The sequence below is a fragment of the Ovis aries genome, chromosome 10 (assembly GCF_016772045.2).
Source record: "Ovis aries strain OAR_USU_Benz2616 breed Rambouillet chromosome 10, ARS-UI_Ramb_v3.0, whole genome shotgun sequence".
Classification (NCBI taxonomy): Eukaryota; Metazoa; Chordata; class Mammalia; order Artiodactyla; family Bovidae; genus Ovis; species Ovis aries.
Genome location: NC_056063.1, coordinates 80,047,887 through 80,066,904, shown reverse-complemented (window position 1 = coordinate 80,066,904; position 19,018 = coordinate 80,047,887). Strand labels below are relative to the sequence as shown.

The window sequence follows — 19,018 nt, the reverse complement described above, 5'->3', positions numbered from 1 at the left end:
TTTTCCAGCTGCTGGTTGCTCCCAATATCTCAGTCTCTGCACACTGTCACCACCATTGCTGACATGACCCAACCCCCAAATTATGGCTAGTTTATCTGTTCATCTATGTGCTTGTTCATTTCCCCCATTCTCTGTGTTTTACAGAGAATGAAATTGGTTATTAAGCTTCTAAAAGGAAGGCTCTGAAAATGATCACAAATTTTGTTCAAAATTAATTTTGTCTGAATTTTATTTAATATAGAAACAAATTCCAGAAGAAACAACTGAAACACTTCTCATGGTATGAAATCAGTCTATGCGTCCCATTTTCAAATGGGCCTCAGCCTTTTTCCTAACATCCATTCCAACAACTTCCTGAAATGTAGTTTTTGAAAAGCAAACAAAGCAAGCAAACAAAAAATACTTCATTTTAAAACGTTTTCTTGGCTATCCTAACTGCTGAGATCATAGCATCGTTTCTGGCACCTTCATCATTGCTACATTTCCCTAAGCTCAATATCTATTTCCTATAATATGTTTTGCTAAGTTCTGCCTCTTTGAGTTGATCATGTTTCTATAAAGTGGGACTCATTTTGTCCTAAGTACTATTCAAAGCACCTGAGAAAGTATTAGGGCAATCCTGGGTGAAGAATAATTCATGTAGGGAAGGCATTGAATAATATTCAAAAGCTGGTTTGCAATCACTTACCTGGGAACAGATAATATTAGATGTAAAATATTATATATTCTAAAAGTATATATGATCGCAAAATTATGCATAGATGAACAAATAATGCCATAAGGTGCCCCGTGCTCTATTAGTGTATATATTCATTATGCACTCTCAGTGAATATTATGGCTAATTTCTGTGACTCTTTCTGGTATATTTGAAGAACCCATTAGTTAAAGGAAAAGAGAACTGTCAATATTAGGTGTCTTCACAAGAACGTGTTCTAGGATTTTGAACATGCCCTGTCTTCCCTTCTTATCATTAGCCGCCCTTTGTTCTGTTCTGTGTGACATTTCTTTTCTAGAGACTGTACAAAAGGAGCTCAGTCCCAGCAAGCACATCATCTGTTTGAAGGACATCCAGGGAGGGACAGCCAATTGTGCAGTCGCCAGACACGGGCTCCAGTCCCAGGGGAAGTGAAGGAGGGAGATGGACATTTGTGCAAGAGCCAAAGTGCCGAGCGTGCAGATTATTTAACTAGGAGCTTCCTCGCGCCGCCATGGCGAAGGTGCTGTGAAGCAGTGTTCTAAAGATCCATGTTTTCTTGTTATGTTTCTTCCTCTTCAAAATAAAAAGCAAATGTCATCGTATTTTCAAGCAGCAGAAATGTACCCCTATGACTCGATTTTTCAAACTAGGTGTATAATTACTGCATCCAAACTTCTAGCAAAGCTCCATTCTAATAACAAGGGAAACCTTTCAGACATGGAGGATAATCACTATAGCCAAGAGCCTCTGTAGGGTGTGCAGCTATTGAGAACTCAATGTGACTGATTCATTCACTTGTCTAAGACAATGGACATTCCTGTTGGCTGAGTATCTATCAAAATCAGCCTTTAGCTAGTGGAAAAGTCATGCAAGAAAAACCCATGAATAGCAGTAAACAAAGTAAGGAAAGGGAGCAGGCAGAAGCTTGGAGGCAAAATAAAAATCTGAAAATATTGACTATCATTGAACAGTAACTTTTATACACATGGATAGTTTCTGTTGGAATTGAAGTGTCACAAGCCATGAAGAGGGTAATCTGAAGAGCTCAACTCTTATCGTATTAATTATAGAGGCAAACAGCCTTGCTCTTCTCAGACATTAGATCATAAATTTCAACTCCATCTAGGAACGAACTAGTATTCATGAAAATACTGATATATAGGATTTAGTGCATTTGTATAAAAGAAGGGGAAATGAAAAACAGATTTTGGATATATATATTATATACATTTAGGCTTCCTTGGTGGCTTAGATGGTAAAGAATCTGCCTGAAATTCAGGAGACTCAGTTTCGATCTCTGGGTCAGGAAGATCCAATATACATGTCTATAACGAAATTAGCATCTTTAAAGAACAGATGGCTAAAAGTTCAAGATGTGAGCATATGTAGATCTGATATTCCTAGAACTACATTTCTTGGAAGTTCTGGATAAACAACATCTTAATCTTTTAATGATGCTTTTCACCTGCAAGTTTCTGCTCTTTTTTGCAAACTGCTACATTATTTTTTTTTCTCAAAGTACATTTTATCAGACACTTTTAGCTGTTTTAGAAATAAGAAACTTGCCACAGGAATGCTAGCCTAAAAGAAAGATGGATTTCTTTAAAAGGTAATCAAAGGGAACAAACAGACAACACTAGATTACCATGTCGACTCCACGTCATGTAAACTTGATTTTTAATGGCAATGAAGACTTCGTTTTGCCTGTTAGATAGTCCAATGGTGTTATGCTCCGTGTCCGTGTCCCCTACCCGACCGAATGAACAAGTCCACCAAAGTAATGCAAAAGGCATAAAGGGAGTTTATTTCTGGCGCGCCAGGGTCCTAGCCTCTCTGACACAGCAGAATGCGGCTGGACCCCGAACAAAGAGGTATGGCGGTTTATATACAGTTTGTCCCTTAGTCCAGCAACAGGCATAGTTGGCACTACCTGATTGGTTACATGCGAAGCTGAGCTCATACATTCCCCTGATGCTGCTTCCCTATAGATTTTTCTTATTTGGTATGGAATGTTTAGCGCAGGAGCTACTGTCCTCCTTATTTGGTTATGGAATGTTTAGCGCAGGAGCTACTGTCCCAGGTCCCTGATGTAGTTACACACCTCACTAAGTCTTCCGATAACCTAACATTCCCCCCTGTTCTTTGATCATACAGAGGAATCTTCCTCTGTTCCCGGTGATATAGTTTGATATTGTTGCCGTAGCACAAACAACTGCACTGTGTTAATACGTTCTTTTACAAAGGCTACAAGTCTGTTGATGATGCAGGGACCGAACGTGAGCATTATTAGAAGGATTATCAAGGGTCCTAGTAAGGTTGAGATTAAAGTAGTCAGCCAAGGGGATTGTTGAAACCAAGACTCAAACCATCCTTGTTGGGCCTCCCGCTCTCGTTTACGCTGGGCTAGCCCTCTCTCACTTTGGCCATAGATTCTCTAACTATACCCGTATGGTCTGCGTAAAACAACATTCCTCTCCCAGGGCGGCACAAAGTCCCCCTGTTGTAGAAATAGCAAATCTAGCCCTCTTCTATTTTGCAAAACTACTTCAGACAAGGAAGTTAAAGAAGACTCTAAATGACTTATAGACTGTTCTAGTCGGGTGATATCTTCATCTATCGCTGCCCTTAAAGAGTTAAATCCTTGACTTTGCATAGACAAAGCTGTAATTCCAGTTCCAGCTCCGGCTATCCCTAAGCCAAACATAGTGGCTATAGTAATTGCAGTAAGGGTTCTCTTTTAATTCTATATGCTCTTTCTTGCTGATTGAGGGTTGACCTATGGGCCCAATAGTCGTACACAGTTTCTTCCGACCTGTATATTATTTTAGGTACTACTGCTACCATGACACAAAATTCTTCTTTGGGATCAAAATTGACTCATGTACACAAGGGGTCAACCCGGTTCTGGAACATACCCACCATCCTCCCATCTGGGAATCATCCAGCTAGCCAGAGGCCCGTTTACAGATCTTGTGACATTGACACATAGGGAGGTTTTATCTGACGGCACTGTGCCTATACATAGCCCCTTTCCCCATACCTGCCTCATCGTGAGTCCTACCTTGCGGTCTCCCCATTGACACTGGGAGGGATCTGAGGCGTTGACCAAGCTGTAAGAAGCATTGAGGCCTATGGCTTCATAGTATGGGGGAGCTACGTTGTAACATAACCAACAGGATCTAGTTGCCTCAGGATGAGTCTGGTTTAAGGTGGTGTATGCAGCCTTGACTAATTTCCACAACGGGTCTGTCTCAGCAAGAGCTTCATCCTTGTTAGGTTTAGTTAAAGTCAACGAAGTTGGGTGGGGTGTGGTTGATAGGGTCACAGCACCTAATTTCTCTACCTTATTAGGTCCGATACTGTGTACTAATATCGGTTCTATTGTCTGACTAATAACCAGAATTCCCCAGGCTTTGCTTCAAACCACTCAGCGTAGAGTTGGAGGCCCCATGATAGCCCGGAGACCCAAGACCTCTCCAGTTTAGCCGCTTCCTGGTTGAACATTACTTTCACCTGAGCAATTGGGCTCCAGTGCTGTTCCCATTGCCGCCCGACATAATCTCCGAACAGGTTTTGGTAATCTTGGTTCCAGGGCCCGCGATAGGGCTGGACAAACGAGAAATTGACTAAGTCCCGGTTCCCGACCTCCCATTTCCATCTCCCATCATTGGAGGTCACACAGCTCCAGGACCAACAGAAATAATGTTGCAGCCCCCACAAGTCTCCCAATTATGTCTCTTCAGGTGTCCGGGACATGCCCAGAATCCAAAGTTTCTGGTCTGGGCCGCTGTCCAAGTAGTCTTTATAAGGTCTTTGAGGTTGAAATACAGATCCGGCCACCACGTATTAGGGGGGTGAATTCCGGTGGTCAAATTGAGTACCTCTCGAGTCAGTCCGTTCCAGAGCGTCCAGGTGATCTTAACAGGTTGGTGGGGGTTCACACTGGCAGTCACAGGACAAAGCAACACAGTCATCCAGATGACGGTCCAGATGAGTCTCGTCGGTCCTGCGGCCGGCGCTGGATCTCAATTTTAAAGGGTTGGACGGGTGTAGAGACGCTTCCCATTGTCTTTTCGCGTCTTCTTGTTCGGCTGAAGTAGCTGGGCGTACGTGATTGCAATGCACCCAGGGCCCGATACCGTCGACCTTCAAGGCAGTTGGGGTGGTAAGAAGAACAACATAAGGACCTTTCCATCTGGGTTCTAGTGCCCTGACGTGGTGCCTTTTGACCCACACCCAGTCCCCGGGGCCAATGTTATGTGAGGGGCTAATTCCCTCACCTTGACCCTCATGTACCTCTCGGAGTAGTTTCCAGACGCGAGAATGTACTTTGCCCAAAGCCATCAAAGCCTCCTGGAATTGTCCCAAGGTGGGAAGTGGAAACTTTTTCCCTTCAAATTTCGGACATACGGGAGGGTGGCGCCCATACAGAATTTCAAATGGGGTCAAATTGAGCTGATAAGGAGTATTACGCACGCGAAAAAGGGCGAAGGGAAGGAGAGTCACCCAGTCCCCGCCAGTCTCCATAACCAATTTAGTTAAAGTTTCTTTTAGGGTCCGATTCATTCTTTCAACTTGCCCCGAGCTCTGTGGGCTGTATTCACAATGTAATTTCCACTTAGTTCCTAGAGCCCGGGCAAGGTTCTGTATTATTTGGCTCACAAAAGCAGGGCCATTATCAGAGCCAACAGTCACCGGCAGGCCAAACCTGGGTACTATCTCTTCTAAAATCTTTTTAGCCACTACCATTGCAGTTTCTCCCTTAGTAGGAAAAGCCTCTACCCACCCTGAGAAGGTATCTACCAACACTAGCAAGTAGCGGTAACCATACTTGCCTGGCCTTACCTCAGTAAAATCTATCTCCCAGTGCTGTCCTGGGCCTTCCCTCGATACCTCAGTCCTGCGTGTTGCCTCTTTCCTGGCTTCATCTGTTGGCATGCCTTACAAGCTTGTACTATGTTTTTTACGGTTGTTTGGTGCCGGGGAAATCGTAGGCGCGCGGTTTGAAAAAGCAGCAGAGTCTTTTTCTCTCCCAGATGAGTAGATGAGTGCAGATGTTCACACAGTTGTCGTCCCAACTGAGCAGGAAGTATCAAGTAGCCATCGGAGTCCCGGTACCATTTATCCTCTCCTTGTTGGAGGTTGGGATATTCCTGGATCCAGGCCAGGTCTGTGGACGAATACTCAGGGGTTGGAGGCAAAGTTCCCATACCTGGGGGCGGAAGTCCGATTGCCAGCACTGGAGCGGTGTACTCTTTGTCAGCCGCCTTCCGAGCCGCCAAATCAGCGGCACGATTTCCTCGGGCTGTGAGGCTGTCCCCCTTTTGATGTCCAGGTACATGTACTATTGATACAGCTCGAGGCAACTGCACAGCTTCCAGAAGTCGACGGATTTCTGGTAAGTTTTTGATCTCTTTTCCTTCAGCTGTTAAAAACCCGCGTTCCCGATAAATCGGGCCCTGAATGTGCACCGTGCCAAAAGCATAGCGACTGTCAGTGAAAATAGTTATTCTTTTACCTTTAGCTCTCTCTAATGCCTGAATCAGGGCAATTAACTCTGCTCTTTGGGCTGAGGTGTCTGGGAAAGAGTCTCTGCCCATATCGTCTGTCCAGAGTCATCTACTATTGCGGCTCCCGCCCGTCTCTATCCATCTCTAACATAACTGCTTCCATCTGTGAACCATATTAGGTCACTGTTATCCAGTGGCGTGTCTGTTAAGTCCTTTCGTACTGCTGTTACTCCGGCTAGTATCTCGTCACAATCGTGGAGGGGCTATCTATTTCCGGATTGGGCAAAAGAGTAGCTGGGTTTAGAGTGCAGGGTGTTTGAAAATGAATCCGGGAGGTGTCGAGCAGCAAGGCCTGGTAGTGTGTTAAGCGGGCATTGGAAATCCATTTGCCCGGAGGTTGTTTCAGGACTCTCTCTATAGCATGAGGAGTGTAAACCAAGAGTTTCTGGCCATAAGTCAGCTTATCAGCATCATGGACTAGAAGCGCGGTGGCTGCAATAATTCGGAGGCAAGGTGGCCACCCGGCTGCCACTGGGTCTAATTTCTTTGAAAGGTAGGCTATGGGACGCTTCCAAGGTCCCCATTTCTGTGTTAGTACCCCTTTTCCTATCCCTCGCTTTTCATCCACAAATAATTGGAACGGCTTAGATGGGTCAGGAAGGGCCAGGGCAGGAGCTTCCAGCAAGGCACGCCTGAGCTCCTGAAAAGCCGTTTTCATTGATTCAGTCCATTTCCGGTCTTTGTTTTCTTTGGTCCCTTCATATAAGGGCCTGGCTTTTTCTGCAAACCCCAAGATCCACAATCGGCAATATCCTACAGTTCCCAGAAACTCTCTCACTTGCCTAGGAGTGGTAGGTTCAGGGATCTGAAGGATGGTGTCTTTCATAGCCTGTGTTAGCCACCTCTGGCCCTGTTTTATCTTGTAACCAAGGTATGTAACCTCTTGCTTGACGATCTGGGCCTTTTTGGCGCTAGCCCTGTAACCTAAAGTCCCAAGGGTTTGGAGAAGGTCACCTGTTGCCTCCTGGCACTCTTTTTCTGTAGTCGCCGCCAGCATAAGGTCATCAACATATTGTAATAAAACAATGGTAGGGTGTTCAACCCGGTACTCACAGAGGTCTTCATCTAAGGCCTCGTTAAACAACGTGGGTGAGTTCTTAAACCCCTGTGGTAGGCAAGTCCACGTCAGCTGCACAGGAGTCTGTCCACCGTCTTCTAGCCATTCGAAGGCGAAGATTTCTTGGCACGCCAGGGCGAGAGGCAGACTGAAAAAGGCATCTTTTAAATCTAAAACAGTATACCATACGTAGCTTGGTGGCAAACTGCTTAGCAATGTATAAGGGTTAGGAACCGTTGGATGGATGTCACTCACCCGCTTGTTGACCTCTCGCAGGTCTTGAACTGGTCTAAAATCAGTTCCCCCAGGCTTCTTTATGGGAAGCAGGGGGGTGTTCCATGGGGACCGGCATCTCTTTAAGACCCCAGCATCTGTGAGGCGTTGTATGTGAGGAGTGATTCCTCGCCGGGCTTCTTGACTCATGGGATATTGCCGTACCCTCACTGGTGTGGCACCCGCTTTTAACTCCACAACAATAGGGGGTCTCTGTCTGGCCAATCCCATTCCTGCTGTTTCAGCCCAGGCCTGAGGGTATCTTTGAACCCATGGCTGTACTTCAGGACTTACTGTCGCTGGGGCCTCTGGCAAGTACAGTCTGTATTCATCCTTCAATGCCAGAGACAGAACCTGTAGAGGGTGCCCGGTTCCATCTAAAACTGACACTTGTCCATGGCCAAAATGAATTTGGGCATTTACTTTAGACAGTAAATCTCTTCCCAGCAAGGGCACTGGGCATTCGGGTATCACCAGAAAGGAATGAGTTACTTGGTGGGTCCCCAAATTCACATGCCGTTTTGTAGTCCATCCATATCGCTTAGTCCCGGTTGCTCCCTGTACCCAGCTACTTTTCTTAGACATAGGCCCATCTCTTTGGTTTAAGACTGAGTATTGAGCTCCCGTGTCTACCATAAAGCCAACCGGTTTCCCCTCCACATTTATAGTTATCCAGGACTCGGGGAGGGCGTCGAGCCTTGACCCCCCTAGTCACTATCCTCTCCTGCGTAGAGGATATGACTGTCAGGAGGGGGGTCTCGTTCTTGGAATTTTTTGGCCCCTCTTTTAGGTTTTTCTTGGGGCATTTATCTTTCCAATGTCCAAACTCTTTACAAAATGCACATTGGTTCTTTTCAAGCTTGCGCCTTGCAGGTTTCTCCTCAGTTTTTGAATCTGGCTTTTTCCCTTTTTGGGATCTATTTTTGTTTTCAATCCCAGTGAAAAATATCTGAGCCAGCTCCTTTTGATTTTTACGGTTTTCTTCAGCCCTAAATTCTCTGTCTTCCCTTCTAATGCGGTCCTCTCTTTCTTCCGGGGTCTCTCTATGATTGAAAACCCTCTCTGCTGCCCTCACTAAATCTTGTAGGGACTGTTCACCGAGCCTCTCTATCTTTTGTAACTTTCTCCTAATATCGGGGGCTGCCTGATTTACAAATGCTAGCATGACTGCTGCCCTAGACTCATCTGCCTGGGGGTCCATGGGGGTATACTGTCTAAAAGCTTCCATTATCCTTTCAAGGAAGGCTGCCGGGCTCTCATTTGGCTCTTGCCTCACCGAATTTACCTTGGCCAAATTAGTTGGCTTTCTGGCGGCCGCTCTAAGGCCAGCCATGAGAGTCTGACGGTACACTCGGAGACGCTCCCTACCTTCAACGCGTTCGAAGTCCCAGTTGGGTCGCACCAAGGGGAACCCCTCTTCAATGAGGTGAGGCTGTATTGTGGGCCTCCCATCTACCCCCGGCACATTTTTCCGGGCTTCTGACAGGATCCGTTCACGCTCTTCTGTAGTGAAAAGTACTTGTAGCAGTTGTTGGCAATCATCCCAAGTGGGGTTGTGAGTAAAGAGGATAGATTCTAAAAGATCAATAAGACCTTGAGGTTTCTCAGAGAAAGAGGGGGTTTGGGTTTTCCAATTGTACAAATCACTAGTAGCAAAAGGCCAGTACTGATATGTGCGTTCCCCACCCTCTCTGGCTGGCCCCGCCCGGACCGGAAACGCATGAACAGTGGAGGAGGGCAATTCCGGGCCTTCCTCCTCCGCTGCGCTAGCCATCTCCCTTGCCCTTCCCCGAGTTCCCTGGGCGGGGCCTCCTCCCCTAGGGGGAGCTGAGGGCTCGGCCCTCCTCTGGGCTTCTCCCAACGAGACTTGAGGAACCTGTGGAAGCAAAGGTGGATTTGGATCCGCGTACGGGGGTGGGGACAGTTCGGTTTCCAAGTCAATCAAATTAGGGTACAGAGAGGAAGATTCCTGGAACACCGGCTTGGGTCGTTTTTCGTCCTGGTTTTCTTTCGTTTTCTCAGACGCTTTCATGACTAGCACCTGTGGGTTTAGTAAGGTTGGAGCCGGGGAAGAGGGACGGGGAGGTTTAGGAGAAGCAAGAACGAAGGGTTTAAGCCATTCTGGTGGGTTCTTCACTAGATCCTGCCAGACCAGAATGTAGGAGTCTGGTCTGGGTGCCCAGCAGGACCAGGAGTAAGCACCCTCTCTTTAACTGCCTGGATGATCTGGGGATTGAAGGTTCCCTCTTGTGGCCATCCGACATCAAAGGTGGGCCATTCGGCGGAACAGAACGTCACCAGTTTGCTCTTCTTTACTAGTAACGAAAGATTCCGAGCTCTAGACTTAAAATCAGAAAAATGGTCAGTCATCAGGGACAGCGGAGTAGAAGTAGATTGCCCCATGGGTACAGAGAACACAGACAATGACAACAAGACACTCACACAGACAGTGCCGGCACACAGAGTCACAAAAATGACACAACAAACAGATTCCAATTCAGTCTCTTTTAGCACTAGAGACCCCTTTTCTATTTGCAAATGTCTTACCGTCAGGACGTCCTCAGTGCCAGCCGCCTTCCCGGTACGCTACCGGGGACTCGGCCTTACGCTGGGCTTGCCTTGTCTCTCACACCTAGATGCCTCCCCAGTACGATACTGGGCCCCGGACTTAATCTAGGCCTGTACTATTAGCACCGGTGCTTCGGAGTTCAGAGCTCTTTGCTTCTCAGCGGGGCTTCTCCCTCTTACCAGGGGAATTATTCCTCCGGTGGGGCGGAGATCCCGGACGAGCCCCCAAATGTTATGCTCCGTGTCCGTGTCCCCTACCCGACCGAATGAACAAGTCCACCAAAGTAATGCAAAAGGCATAAAGGGAGTTTATTTCTGGCGCGCCAGGGTCCTAGCCTCTCTGACACAGCAGAATGCGGCTGGACCCCGAACAAAGAGGTATGGCGGTTTATATACAGTTTGTCCCTTAGTCCAGCAACAGGCATAGTTGGCACTACCTGATTGGTTACATGCGAAGCTGAGCTCATACATTCCCCTGATGCTGCTTCCCTATAGATTTTTCTTATTTGGTATGGAATGTTTAGCGCAGGAGCTACTGTCCTCCTTATTTGGTTATGGAATGTTTAGCGCAGGAGCTACTGTCCCAGGTCCCTGATGTAGTTACACACCTCACTAAGTCTTCCGATAACCTAACAAATGGCACCTTGGTTTTTGGACAACTTCATCTTGGTCATCCTGGCATGGTACATAAATGTGGCATCAACTAGTTAAAGTAAAAAGATTGACACAGTCTTAGAATATCCCGTCTTAATATCTGAAGGGAAGTATCTCAGTGCGTGTGTGTGTTTCTCTTTGTAATGTAATCATGATAGTACTTTATTAGAAAGAGCTGTGCTACAGAACTTGGGCTATTTCTTTCCTGTGAGTAAGCTTCCTGATGAAATGATGCAGATACAAAAGGCAATAGTGCATAGTCGTGGCCTGCCACAGCAAAATATAAATCAGAATTGATCACTAGTTGGGCTCAGTTTCTGAGAAGTTCATTTTCTTCAGACTGTTACAAACTGACAGGCAGAACCATTTGCCTTCAAGCTTTCTGACAGATCCCATTGAGACCAGCAAAACAGCAGCTAGAAAGCTAAATGGACGCCTTCATCCAGCTCGGTGCCTTTCTTCCGCTATTCAAGATTGTGTTACCAGGGACTTCTGTCTGCAGATGGCTTTGACACTCCCATGCTCACACAGGAAGCCTGGGTTATCTCTCACAAGGATGATTTTTACAAGACTACTAAAGGAATCTGTAGTTTGGAGTGTCCAGAGGTGAGTCACAGGGACCAGAACAGCTTTGGACAGTATCTTCATCCCAGCAGGGAGTGACCACAGCCAGGTTGTAGAGTGGGTCCCTCTGCTGTGTGGGAGGGCGGGTAAGATTTCTTAACAGCAAGGTCAGTGTAATGCAATGGTTTTGGTAAGAAAGATGGAGTTGGCCTTGAGGAAAAGGAAAATGGTTTTATAAAAACACGATGCCATACATTGACCAAAAACCACTACAATATTGTAAAGAAATTAGCCTCCAATTAAAATAAATACTTTAAAAAAAAAGAAAAAAAATACTTAGCTAAAAAAAAAAAAAAAAAAAGCCCACAATGCCAAAAGGTACATCCTTTCATGGAATACCTTCCTATTGTAATAATTATAGTAATTATCCCATAAAATACCCTCGCTTACTTTTTTTCATATTTAGCCCTAATGTTTGTGGTTTTCTACCACAGTTAGAGGGGAAAGCGAACTTTAAACTTGGAGTAACAGGATGGGCTTGCTGAAATGCAATACTCTGAAATATACTTATAGTGGATAGCAGAGAATGGACTGCAGGCAAGAAACAATGATGTGAAATAAAAGGAAATGCACAGAGGTAAAGCTCATGAACTGGATGGCATCTTGACTGCGATTGGCTTTTGCTTGGTGGGAGGTGCTAAGCTACAAGGCGCTGTGCAGGCTCATGGTTTTAAGTAGATGGAATCCCTTGATGGGTTTCTACCCTTGTGTTCAGGTTTTAGACAGCACAGTTGAGTTGGTACCATGATCTTACATGGAAAGGGGTTTCAGAAAACTAATTAGGCAAAAAAAGAAGTTGAGGTTCATGTATTTGTATTAAGACCGATTTCTAGTTTTCTCCTTAGTGTGGCAGGAAATAAAAGACTGAGAGAGAACTTGAGCAGAGGTGGCCAGAATCTCCACCTTACCAGGGTTCCGTGGAAACCACTCATTTTGATCTGAGGTTTCCATTTCTGAAGAGATGAATTCAACCAAATAGACCCTATGTGTCTGGGATCACAGGAATAATTTATTAATTAAAAACAAAACAAACCACCCAAAACAAAACATTGGTTTTCGTGGAGATCTTAGTAAAATATAATCCTATAACAAATCCCACATAAATTTTCTGTACAAAATTTACCTTCATTGAGGCAAGTATCTTAGATGCTCTCCATCTAACCAAATACACCTCGATTAAATGCAAAACTGTATTTGTGTGTTGGCCCCTCAGTCGTGTCTGACTATGACCCCATGGACAGTAGCCTGCCATTCTTCTCTGTCCTTGGAATTTCCCAGGTAATAACACTGGAGTTGGTTGCCATTTCCTTCTCCAGAGCATCTTCCCAACCCAGGGATTGAAGCCAGGTCTCTTGAATTGCAGTCAGATTCTTTACCATCTGAGCCACCAAGGAAGCAAAATTGTGTATGTGTATATAAAACCATCACATTTGGGCATAAAATTTTCTACCTGTCTTCTGATTTAATTTTCCCATATTGTGTAATTATAATCAGACATGGTAGAATTTCAAAATTTTAGAATTAAATGCTTGTTATCTAAAGGTATTTTCAACATTCATAAGCATTGAATAACTATTTTTTTACATTGCCGTTTAACTTTTACTTACATAATTCTTACCCCGACATTAGATTTTACGTATCTTGACAACTTTAATGCCTTTTCTATAAGTTTCAGTGAATAGGTACTCTAATTTTTATATTCTTAAATCATGTATATATTGTATTTTATTGGAAAACTGTAAAGGAATATTTCTTTAAGTAAAAGACAGTGTAATTTTAGAGCATATTTGCTTTATTCTTAATAACATTGAATTAAAAAATATATAATTGTATGTACTCATGATTAAAATTAATTGATAATTAAAAGTTATTCAATTGTGGAATAAACTTTGGGCATTGTAAAATTTGTTTTAAAAGTACAGCCAATACCTCATTAAAATGACTTATGGTATTGGTTACTTTTTGCTAGTTCCTGGTTTCTTTTGCTTTTCCTCTCTCAGCAACTAAATTTCATGTAATTTGCTACTGAGAAAACCAAAGCACAATTCTAACTAATGTCCAACTATCCTTGACTATTTTTAATTATACAGTTTATGGTAAGAATTGTGAACTTTGAGAACCACAGATACTTTAAAAGTAAGAGACATGGATGAACATCTCTGCACATGTAATTCTTTTTGGTGAATACAAATAAAGCTTCAATTTAAAAAATTAGTTTGACAAATCACTTTAATATTTTTTATCTGCTTGCAATCATATTGTATTAAATACTTTCTTAGCCTCATCTTGCCCACTGTAAATAATTATCATCCTTCAACATTTTTATCATCCTCTATTACCCTGATTCTGTCACTAGAAGTTTCTTTCCTGTGTAACATTAAATGTTGGAGACCAAATTTAATAAATGATTTTTACAATATAGTGTAAACTGTGCATTATGTCCTTGGATTATATCACTAAAATAACAATGCTGCTGATACTGCTGCTAAGTTGCTTTAGGCGTGTCCGACTCTGTGCGACCCCATAGACAGCAGCCCACCAGGCTATCCCGTCCCTGGGGTTCTCCAGGCAAGAACACTGGAGTGGGTTGCCATTTCCTTCTCCAGTGCATGAAAGGGAAAAGTGAAAGTGAAGTCACTCAGTGGTGTCCGACTCTTCGCGACCCCATGGACTGCAGCCCACCAGGCTCCTCCATCCATGGGATGCTTCAGGCAAGAGTACTGGAGTGGGGTGCCATCGCCTTCTCTGAAAATAACAATGACTCCCTCATATCCATGCATTATAATTGCACAATGATATTCTGTAACAGACGCCAATCCTTCAACTTCCCTGCTTCAGTTCACCATGACAAATACATTAATCGGTTCTGTTATTTCTCTCTTGTTCCCATACCTTCAGTTCAGTTCAGTTCAGTTCGGTTGTGTCCGACTGCTTGCAACCCTGTGAACCGCAGCACGCCAGACCTCCCTGTCCATCACCAACTCCCAGAGTCCACCCAAACCCATGTCCATTGAGTCGGTGATGCCATCCAACCATCTCATCCTCTGTCATCCCCTTCTCCTCCTGCCCTCAATCTTAGTGAAGGTAAGACAAAATAGCCATCACATATCTATTGTTTAAATAAAATATTATTTACACATATTTCATGCAACCAAAAATAACTGGAATAGATTTTTAAAATAATATTTACTTCAAAATGTCATTTTATTTAACATTAATAAGACGATTTTTATTTTATAGATTTTATTTAACACTAATAAGAAGGTATTTATTAATATTAGACACAGCATAAAATTAAGGCAAACATTTTTGTATTACACTATTTCATGCATTGATAAATTTTAATATGTTGTTTAATTTTCATTTATTATTTAATATTATGAAAACCACTTTCTTTTCAAAAATTTGAAATTTATTTCATCTTTTACTACTCTGAGAAAAATATACAAAATCTGACTCCACAATAGAGTTATATTTATGTCTCATAGGGGCTTACCAAGTGGCTTAGTGGTAAAGAATTTGCCTGGTGTGCAGTACATGTAGATTCCATCCTGGGTGAGGAAGAGCCCCTGGAGAAGGAAATGGAAACCCACTCCAGTATTCTTGCTTGGGAAATCAAAGGGACAGAGGAGCCTGATGGGTTACAGTCCATAGGGTCACGAAGAGCTGTATATGAATTAGCGACTTAATAGCAGCAGCAATGACTCATGACTGATTCTTTGCTTTTATGAAAGAAGGTTTTTCTTTTCTGATAATTCATCTGAAAAAGTTTTAACTTTACTTGAAAAGCATTGGCAAAACATTTAAGATGATAGCCTGAATAGAAGTTTAAGAAAAATTCTTAAGACTTGCAATCAGAGACTCTCCTGTTTTAAATATGAAACTTTAAGAATTTACTTCATGTTTAAATTTAAACCTGCAAGAACCTTGGTCTTTATTTTACTTTTGTTGATGTTAAGAAGAGAAAATTACACACAGGTATCTGAGACTATGCCAGCAAAGAAAATGCTACAATATATAAAACTGAGTTCTGATACACAGCTTGAATTGTCTAATCCTATGACCCATAACAAACAATGTAATTAAATAAACTGAAGATAAATTGAGTGAAAAATACATTAATTTTTTATGCTTTACATTTAAGTGTTATCATATGGAGACAGATTAAACAGCAAATTGTCTTTTAACATTGGAAAATGATAGTAATAAAAATTCTAATAATAATCACTCAAACCATAGGAAATTGCTGTTTTTATATGTGAACATCACTGAATATTGGCAATTTTCTATGGCTTAATCTAAGAAGAGACACTTTAGTGGTTAAATCAATACGTTCAGATGTCATCCAGCCTAGAGTGAAATTTCAGCCTCATTTATGAGCTGCAAGACGAAGCTCTCTCTTCCTCAATTCCCTTAACCTTAAAATGTGGATGAGTAATTCCCCAGCCATCCAGTCATTAAGACTCCATGCTCTCAGTGTCAAGGACCTGGGTTCAATCCCTGGGTGGAGAACTAAGATCCCACAAGTTGCAACACACTACAGGATAAATTAATAAATAAAATTTTTTAAAATAATAAAATAAAATATAGGCAACATTACCTATTGCATAGGATCATTATGAGAATTAAGCGGTTTATGAAATATGGAAAAATGTAGAAGACTGTCTATTTTAAACTAAATTAACAATATTGCATGAATATCTTAAATTGAACTAATCAAGTTCTGTGAGAATATCAGGAAAGTTTTCAATATAATCTCCAAAAATCCCTTTATTAATATGTTCTCAGTAGGATCCTTTCCACATCTAACTAGCCTCTTCAATTCTTATTTTCCTGAAATCTCTGGAATGGAAACTTTCCCGTGCGTGGGAGCTGTCGCTTCAGTCATGTCTGACTCTGCGACCCAGTGAACTGTAGCCCGCCAGGCTCCTCTGGCCATGGGGTTTCCCAGGCAAGAGTAATGGAGTAGTTAGCCATTTCCTCCTCCAGGGATTCTTCCTGACCTAGGGATCGTATCTGTGTCCCTTATGTCTCCTGCACTGGCAGGTGGGATCTTTACCACTAGTGTTTCTGGGAGAGACTTCCTTCTCTATTATTTACTCTCCTAATACTTGAAAAGATCCCCTGGAGAAGGAAATGGCTTCAGTATTCCAGTATTGTTGACTGGAGAATCCCATGGACAGAGGAGTCTAACAGGATACAGCCCATGGGTTTGCAAGAGTCGGATACAATTTAGCAACCCAACCACCAATATTTGAAAAAAGTACTTGGCCTCAGTATATTCCTTGCTTCTGAGCAGTAGTGTTTGTCAGTCCATAACCAATAAAGGTCAAACTAATTATTTAATTTTGTATGTATCCTTCCACACCTTTCATTTAATGGATTAGTGATTTCACTATGCTGAATTTTAGTTTCCCAAACTGTAAATAACTATAGTGATATGTGAAAGCAGTATGCAAATATGATACAACATTACTTGTGGATTCTGGAAATTTAAACTCGTCAAGTCACAAAGGGAAGAAGATATAATGATGTATCAATAGGGAAAAAAAGGTGCAAATGTACACATAAAAATTATACCCTTCTTAGGAATTGTTGCTGGTTTTAGGTGCTAAGTGATGTCCGACACTTGGCGCATCCCATAGCCTAGTGACCCCCAGGCTCCTCTGACCATGGAATTTCCTAGGCGAGAATTCTGGAATGGGTTGCCATTTTCTACTCAAGGAGATCTTTCTGACCCAGGGATCGAACCCGAGTCTCTGGCATCTCCTGCATTGGCAGGTGGATTCTCTAAAGCAGAGCCACCAGGGAAGCCTTCTTAGAAATATGTCTACTGGTGAAAGAATGCACTCCTGCAGTATGATATCTGCTTTTTTGATGTTTTCTAAACGCACAACACATACAGGCATTGGGCTGTAATCCTTGCCTGAGGCCCTCATTTAAACAATTTATTCATCATCTCTGAATGAGTGCTAAGGTATCTAAAAATAATCTCATAAAGGCTCTAGATTTGTTTCAGAAAGCCTTGGGATGTGGAGGTTTACTTCCGAAGCCTCTCAACTGGGAACAACTCTTGCCCTTGAGAGAATTAAACAGCTCAGAGTGTCAAACTTTGATCTTAACTGCTCACAGCATTCAGAAGGAACACCAAGGCGGCAATTTCCTTCCGTTTTCATCAGCAGTTGAGAGTCTCAACAGTAAATCTTAGAAAACCCCAAACATAAAAGTGTTATAGAAGGTATTCCCCAGGGTGTGTTTTAATAATTATCTCATTTTACTCATATATATATATATAATATATATTATATATATATATACATATATAGATATATGTAGGAGAGATAGAGAATGGAAAGACAAGAGTGCAGAATTCAGCCTCATATTTTATGTCTATTGGTTAAAGTAGATGGCAATAAAAAATGTGATTTTTGTGTATTTTAACAGCCATGTATAAATTATTTCTAATTACAAAATAAGGAACGGGACCACGTTTTCTGAAATCCATTTCAAGCTCAAGAAGTCCCAAGAAATGCACAGTGCTCCTTAGACACATATTTCTTCTGTATAATTTTATCTCTGAGATGCAGATGCTGTTCTGAGGTCTCTGATACCGCAACAATATCCTCAGGAAACGTTCCCTCCTCCAGGTAATGGAGATAAAAATAATTTAGCCCCAGAACCTGACACTTTCAGGTCCAGGGTGAATACTTCCCATTGTCTGAGCCTTCCTGTCTTTGCCTCTCACTCTCTGTTTTCCTGTCTCTTCTACCAGCTCCTGCTGCAACTGGCAATGCCAACTCCTTCCCATGATTTGGTGGCATCAAGTCATATCTGCGTCCAGCGTTCTTCCTGTCCTCAAAGGGACTCACAACCAGAGTCCTTTTGATGTATGAGTATGTACACATATGCAAGGACAAGTTGAGGGTTCAAGTAGATCCTCCATGTATTTTGCAATCCAAAGATTAGTATCAATCTATGAGAATCAAAGATTTCTTTGATTTGTCCAAACAGATTTCCACCCCGAGTGACATGTTAAGTCACTTCATTCCTGTCTGACTCTGCTACCCTATGGACCAAATCCCACCAGGCTTCTCGGTCCATGGGATTCTCCAGGCAATAATAATGGAGTGGGTAGCCATTTCCTCCTGCAGGGGATCTTCCCAACCCAGGGATCAAACCTGCATCTCTTACCTCTCTTATTTCCTTGGTAAAAATGTTTGCATCTATAAAGAAAACTGAGCACCAAAGAATTGATGCTTTTGAACTGTGGTGTTGGAGAAGACTCTTGAGAGTCCCTTGGACTGCAAGGAGATCCAACCAGCCCATCCTAAAGGTAATCAGTCCTGAATATTCATTGGAAGGACTGATGTTGAAGCTGAAACTCCAATATTTTGGCACCTGATGTGAAAAACTAACTGATTGAAAAGACCCTGATGCTAGGAAAGATGGAAGGCAGGAGGAGAAGGGGAAGGCAGAGGATGAGATGGTTGGATGGCATCACCAACTCAATGGACAAGAGTTTGAGTAAACTCCAGGAGTTGGTGATGGATAGGGAGGCCTGGCCTGCTGCAGTC

At 42.8% G+C, this 19,018-nt stretch overlaps 1 protein-coding gene across 1 annotated transcript; it reads right to left on the bottom strand.

Moving 5' to 3' along the window:
• Window positions 1-4,616: 4,616 nt before the first annotated feature.
• LOC105604082 (uncharacterized) lies at window positions 4,617-9,708 on the bottom strand. Its single transcript, XM_042255127.2, is given in 6 exon segments — window positions 4,617-5,597; window positions 5,600-6,276; window positions 6,279-6,467; window positions 6,470-8,272; window positions 8,275-8,339; window positions 8,378-9,708. Coding segments are annotated over 6 exon segments (4,968 nt in total). The 5' UTR covers window positions 9,631-9,708.
• Window positions 9,709-19,018: the final 9,310 nt, after the last annotated feature.